This window comes from Octodon degus, unplaced genomic scaffold, assembly GCF_000260255.1.
Source record: "Octodon degus isolate 3935 unplaced genomic scaffold, OctDeg1.0 scaffold00104, whole genome shotgun sequence".
Lineage (NCBI taxonomy): Eukaryota > Metazoa > Chordata > Mammalia > Rodentia > Octodontidae > Octodon > Octodon degus.
In genome coordinates this window covers 7506937-7514365 of record NW_004524680.1, presented here as the reverse complement: position 1 = coordinate 7514365, position 7429 = coordinate 7506937, and the positions used below count along the sequence as shown (strand labels likewise).

Here is a 7429-nt window from a genome sequence, read left to right as displayed (position 1 = left end):
CTATCTCTTTGTCAATAAAACTTTGAGAAAAAATAAATAAATAAAAAAAGAGAGAATACGAAGAATTTTAAAAACAATTAGAAATGATACAGAATTTTACTAAACAAAATGATAGGAATTCAACAATGGGTTTATATTGCATATTGTTGTCTTAAAATTAGTTGTTCAGATTAACAGATATAAGCCTGTAAGATTGGTCAAAAAATTATAAAAATTAAAAAGGTGAGAGAAAAAAATTAAGTATTTACTGCTCCTTTCAATAGACCAGCAGAAATCAGCAGTACAGTTATCCAACCTATCTTATGTATATCATACGTATTTTTTTACAGCCTTCTTTCTTTCCTGTTTCCCTCATCTCTGTTGCACCTTCCCTTGGAAAGCTTCTTTCCCTTTCATGGCACCTGTTGTACCTTTCAAATCCCATCTACTCTTTCAAGTTCTTACACTACAAGATAATATCATGAATACACATGCAGATTTGACTTATTTCACTTATGAGTAGGGTCTCTAGTTGTATCCATTTACCTATAAAAGTTTCCAGTTTATCTTTTTCATAGCTGAGTAACATTCCACTGTATAAAAATACCACATTTTTTTAATCCATTCCTCAGTTGACAGGCATTTGGGTTATTTCCAAGATTTAGCTACGACTGTTATAAAACTGGGTGCACATATATCACGGTGGTATGATGTTCTCCCTTCCTCTGGAAAAATACCCAAAAGGGGGCCAGCTGGGTTGAACAGCACCTCTAATCCTTGTTTTTTGAGGACTCTCCACACTGATTTCCACAGCGGTTGCACTAGCCTACACTGCCAGCCACAGAGGAAATGGGTTTCTTTCTCCCCATACCCCCTCGAGCATCTGTTACCGGTTAACTTCATGATGATAATCATTCTTTCTGGGGTAAGATACAATCTCTGTTTTGATTTAATTTGCATTTCTCAAATGACTGATAATATGGAATATTTTTTCATCTATTTATTTATCATTTCTATTTTATCTGAAAAGTGTGCATTCATTTCAGATGCCCATTTTTGGATTGGGTCTTTGAAGTCTGGGGACCTGCTTTTTAATTCTTTGTATGTTCTAGATAGAAGTCCTTTGTCTGAGGGTGAGTTGGCTAAATTTTTTTCCCAATTTGTGGATTTTCTTTTTACTCGGTTTATTATTTCTTTTTTATTTTAAAAAGAATAGAAAATAAATAATATTAAAACTATGCATAATTTTTAAAAAACCGTCATCTTTGAGATAAAAATACAAAATCCTTTTTATCAATTTCTTAATTGATGGGCATTTGTGTTGTTTCCAAGATTTAGCTACGAAAAATTACACTGCTATATTGCACTCCTGATCAAAATACCATCAGCATATCTCACAGATCTAGAAAAACATTCCTCAAATTCATCTGGAAGCAGAAAACACCTACAATAGTAAAGGCAATCGTGGCCACAAAGGCAAGGCAGGTAACATCACAATCCCTGACTTTAAATTATACTACAAAGCTACTGTGATAAAATCAGCATAGTACTGGAAAAAAGCAGATCTGAGGATCAGTGGGACAGATTAGGTAGAGTTTCTGAATACATTAGGGTAGGCAGAGAGTTCACAAACAAAAAACAAACTGTACAGGAAATTCTTCAAAGAATCTACTACTGGGATCCCATCTTATTAAAGATGTTTTGCACATCAAAAGAAATCATCAACAGAGTGAAAAGAAAACCCATGAGTTGGAAAAAAAAATTTTAACCAATAGTTACTCAAGCAAAGGACTTCTATCTAGAATATATAAAAAATTTTTAAAAAATCAGGCCCCCCAAAATTCAAATGGGCATCTGAAATGAATACACACTTCTCAGAGGAAGAAATAAAAACGTCAAATGAATATATGGAAGGAATGTTCAGCAGCGCTACAAACGTCAAATGAATATATGGAAGGAATGTTCATTCAAGAAATGAAAATTAAAGCAACACTGAGGTTCCATGTCACCCCAGAAAGAATGGGTATCATAAAAAAAAAAATCAATCAGGCCGGGGAGATGGCTCAGTGGAATAAGTGCTTCCCTGGCAAGTGCAAGGGCCTGAGTTCAATCCCTGGTTCTGCCAAAAAAATAAATAAATAAATAAAATTCTAACTTTTAGGGCCAGGGAGATGGCTCAGTGGAATAAATGCTTCCCCGGCAAGCACAAGGGCCTGAGTTCAATCCCTGGTTCCACCAAAACAAAAAAAAAAATTAAATTAAATTAAATTAAAAAAATCAATCAAATGCTCGAGAGGCTCTGGGGGAAAAGGAGCTCTTCACTGTTGGTGGAAGTGTAGACTGCTACAGCCTCTGTAGAAATCAGTGTGGAGATTCCTCAAAAAACTAGGATTAGAAGTCCCATTCAACCCAACTATTCCCGTTCTGGATGTTTTTCCACAAGAATTAAAAACATCATAAAATAGTAAGATTTTTTAACTCTAAACATGGCAATGCTAAATTTGTCTTCTTACCTTTGCTAATAATTTTTAAAGAATGTTTCATACAAGGAACCCATGATAGTTAGTAAATACTGCAGAGAGTTGGAGATTACATTTTATGAAAGGTATTTTAGGCTGAATTCAAATGCTGAAGCCTTAATCCCATCGTGATAGCTTTAGTAGGTGGAGATTTGGGGGGTGTAAATAGACAGAGGTCATTAGTGTGCACCCTGGTGAGTTTCTTGCCTTGTAAGAACAGGTAAACAGCAGAGCTCCATGTCTCCACTGTTTCAGGACACAGTGAGAGAGCCCTCTACAAGCCAGGAAGAAGGCCCCCACTAAGAACCCAATCTGCCAGCATCTTGGTCATGGGCTTCTGAGGGTCCAGAACTATGAGAAATCAAAGTCTGCAGTTCAAGCCTCCCACAATATGGTATTTTGTTATAGCAGCTGCAAGCTGCCTAAGACAGAGTGGTATGTAGGATCTTAATATAACCACTAATATTAACACATTAATACAATGCATTTCTGTAAGCTCTGTCCAGGGACTTGAGAGTTTCAAAACGAACTCCCTAAAAAGGTCTTCTGGGGGAAAATGTTCACAAAAATGTGCAGCAATACAACTTGGATCCCCCATCAAGGGGAGGAGCAGGGCAAGAGGCCCTCATTCACGATCCATATGAGAAATACCAAAGCCCTTCGTCCCACTTTGCAACACAACACTGATCAAGACAGGCTCCTTGTTCCCTATTCTAAGCAAGGAGGCAGGCAAAAAAACAAAGCAAACAAATGCTCGTAGGGAAGAGTGCTGAGAGGTAAGATGAGGAGTAAGAGCAAAAGGGACAGGGCAAGGGCTGATTTCCCAAAGCTCTCAAGGAGACCCTTGGGGAAGCTGAACTGACACCTACAGAAGCAGGTGCAGAGCATGCAGAGAAGTGGGGCAGAGTGATATGGGTGAGGGAAGTGCAAAGGGGCTAGGAGAAATGGGTTGGGCACACTCCTGGGACAAGATCACCAACTCCTCAGAGAAGGGAATAATGTGGAAGGCAACTTCCTGTTGCAGGAAAACAAAACCCATAACTCACATGACAGTTGCTAATACTCCACATGATGGCATCATTTTCTAAGCATGCAGAAATGCTGGGATAGACTGGCCAGAAAACAGAATCCCATTCCCAAAGAAAGATACACACAGACAAGACACATAGACACCTAGTCTTTAAGTCACTGCCGTGTTGTACCCTGAGCTGCGCTGCCCACTCTTATACTTTACCCACAAAGTGTCCTGAACCACGCCCAAGTCAAGTCTCCACTCCCAGAGGCTATACAGGGCACTGCCAAATAGAAGAACTACATGTAAGCTACAACTCCTAGTCTTGGGTTTTCCAACCACTTGTTCATGATGCATTCTGGCTCTGCTCCAGGTGCAGTGCAAATCCTACCAACACACGACAAATAGGGCTCATTATCACTTTGTATATTAGGAGATTAATGTACAAAGTTAAGCAAGTCACCTGAACTTACCTAACTGGTAAATTCTACAGACAGAATCCACTGTTTGTCTCCAGCAATAGCCATTGTAGACTGAACGCTTGTGCCTCCATCCAAAGTTCATATATTGAAGACCTAACCTGAACATGATTGTGTTTGGAAACAGGGCCTATGAGGAGCTGTTAATAGGTAAATAAAGTCCTCAAGCCAGTCTGACACAATGGGCCAGGGCCACCTTAGGAAGACAAAGAACAACAGAGATGATCTGTCTCAGCTAAAAGATGGCCAGTGCCAATCAGGAAGAAGACTCCACTAGAAATCCACCCCACAGATCTCCAACCTCCAGTTCCCTGAACTCACTCCATGGTTTTGTGTTACAGCAGCCTGAACTGACTGATATATCCTATGATGCCTGCAAATGAATGTATGAATCAGACTTCATTGCCCGGCAGCAGTGGTCTATGAAGCCTTATCTCCAATTATCTAGTCCTAGCATCACAACTAGCACAAACTCTCATTCCCCCAGGGTCCTTCTCCTTATAGAAGCCACCAAACTCAGAGGAAGCAGTGCACTGTCATGGCCAACTAGATGTCCATGGACCACAGCAATTCTACTGGGAAAAATGCAACAATTGCTGCATTTCACTCATTTAGGATAACCTCCTGGCAAATGAGCACAATACAATAAAGGCTGAAAATTAGGAAATCACTCAGGTAACATGCACTATTATTACTTTCAGACACATACTATAACTCACTCTGTTAACAATGTGCCCAAGAGAAGTTGCAGGCAGCTCTAATGACCCACTCCTGTGTCACAGGCTGCACAGCAGGCACTGAGCAGTGATGCTGGCTGGGATCAAGATGTGCTAATTGAGATTAGGAAGGGCTCACCATCACTGAGGTCCTGGAGGAGGTTCTCCTGGCAGGAGAAGTCCAGCTTTGCTTTGATGCTGATGGCCAGAGTGGCCACCTTCCCAGGCTGCAGAGGGAACTGGGCCAAGGTTTCTTCCAGCTTCCAGCTCAAGAAGTCGCCATATAACTTTTCTACAACAATAAAAATAACAGCAGTAAGGATGATGAACCTTACCAATCCCCACATAAGACAAGAAGGCAGTCTCAAGCCAAAACAATAAAATGCACTTGCAATGCAAAAGAAAGTGCAAAGGATGTTCCAGAATCAAGAGCTGTTGAAAGGTTCTTTCCCTGCTTACAGATGAGACATAGAGCAGAAGAGGAGCCACCACTGTTAGAGGAATTGAGCTTCCTAACAGGAGTCACCTTACTCTTCACAAGCAGGTCATTCTCACTGATAAATTCATCCAGGCATGGTGGCACACACCTGTAATCCTTGCACTCAGGAGGATCTCTGTAAGCTCAAGTTGAGCCTAGACTACACAGCAAGAAGGCTTGTCTCAAAACAACCAAAATGAAAAACAAAATTCAATACTTTATTTTGGTCATATAAACTAAATTTCTCCACAATGACTATTTTCTTTAGAATATCACTTTAAATAGAGAGATCCAAGTCTAGTAGGGAAAGTGTTACTCAAGAAGAGGGACCATCTGCAGAAAAAGAGTGATGTGCAGAGACGAGGGAAGCCTTCCCGGGCTTTGTTGCATAGCTATCTGTCTTAATGGCCTTGCATGCTAGTGGGACTGGGCCATGGGTAGGGTGCCATTTTGGCACAGACTGATTGGAATGCTCTTCAAACCAGGATCTCCCTCACCCAGAGCATAAGCCGGAACAAGGCTGCATAGGCGATGTAGATACCCGACCTTGGTGGTAACAGGCTACAATTGTGCTGTCTGGCCGCTGGGGGCACTGGGCCCTCCAGACAACACCATGCCAACTGTTCCTACCAGCCCACCACATAGCTCACAGGCCACACACAGTCCCAGCCCATTCCAGAGCAATGGGTCTATTTCCTGCCAGACGCAGGAAGACAATGAGGAGCCCACGGGAATGGCACACTGCACCAACTGACAACTATGTAGTCCCCTGCAAAGCCCTGCGTCAGGTACTCCTGGCCTGACCAAGGCCATGGCTCTTTCCCAAGGCCTGTGTGACTGCAGGAAACTCATTAAAAGCTGTCAGTTACTTCCTCCTAGTGTCACATATTTCTCACATTCATTTCTTTACTTAGTTATCCACCAAACTCCTCATATGGGCCAGACCTGTGTACATGTTACCTTAATCCTCACATTACCCAGTGGAAAAGTGACTGTTGCCCTCTTTGAAACTGAAGGACATTCTCTCAAGCTTTCACAGAGAGCACATTGGCCAAGCAATGGCCATGACTCATCCACATGGCTGACACTGACAAACGTTCTACAATCTGAGGTACAGGATCTCAACATAAATGCTGAGGGGATTTCACTGACCTTATCAGACCCAAAAGCTACAACTTTTGTTGCATAGGTCCTGCTTTACCTTGGTCTTAACCATCCAGCAGGAAAGTATAAAAATGAAATATAAGAAGTAAAGCTATGCTGTTACGTTCAGCTGTAGGGAACTCAGGTCAACAATTTCTGACATTGCCAGTCAAGCAGAAAACCCAATAGTATTATGGGATACTGGACTCTTTTAGAATATTTTGCTGAGTTTACACACCTATAATATTCAAATAATGGAACTTAACAACAAAAAAGGGATGCAGATGAATGTCCATTTTGTATCTGTGTATTCAAATGGCTAGGATGGATGTACAGTTATATTCTCTTAATGAACAGAGGGATTTGTTCTAATGGTGTATGTAAGTAGGATATCATGTCTGCATCTTGTACAGCAATTAACCACTAGGAAGAATGTATACAATGAGTTAATTATTGAAACTGTCCTACCAGTTTGGTCTGAAACTGTCTCATTGCTATTTGTTTCTCAATAAATTTATGGGAAAAAAAAAAAGAAAATGAAGGAGATGGATACATGTACCCAAGGTAATCAATTAGTACGTAGAAGATGTGGCATACAGCAGGGCTCAAGGAGTATTGGCTGTCTCTTACCATCACCAACTGCACCAGCGTACACAATTCCAGGTGTTTTACATACTGACAGTATCACACTATTTCAGCATAATCTGGGAAAAGATAGACCAACAACCCCCATATAAATAAAGAGCAAAATAAAAGATAATATGAAGTAGGGAGATCTTCAAATGTGAGGGAGGGAAAAGAGAGGAAGGAAAGAGGATTAAAACCAAAAGAACTGGAAAGCACCTGCTTAGGCACAGGGGCCAGGGTTCCATCCCCGCCCCCAGAACGCACGGAGAGGGTGACTGAGATTGGGAGTGGTGGCATACCCCTGTAACCCCGCTCTTGGAAGGCTCAAAACAGGAGAATCACTATGAATCAGATCTCTGTAGTGACACCCTGTAGACCCCATACTAAATTTTAAAAAATAATAATAATTTTAAAAAAGAATTGGAAAAAATGTAAATAGGGCTTTTGCAAAGAAGGGGATCAAGAGTTGGAAGGAG

At 41.0% G+C, this 7429-nt stretch overlaps 1 protein-coding gene across 5 annotated transcripts in view; it reads right to left on the bottom strand.

Annotated features, from left to right (window-relative positions):
- The window catches only part of Trappc9 (trafficking protein particle complex 9), an 847990-nt gene that overhangs the window by 551857 nt on the left and 288704 nt on the right, over positions 1-7429 (bottom strand). For all 5 annotated transcript variants that reach the window (XM_023723940.1, XM_023723939.1, XM_023723941.1 and 2 more), the window contains one exon: positions 4845-4997. In XM_023723940.1, the coding sequence (XP_023579708.1) occupies positions 4845-4997 (153 nt within the window). The remainder of the gene's footprint in view (positions 1-4844; positions 4998-7429) is intronic.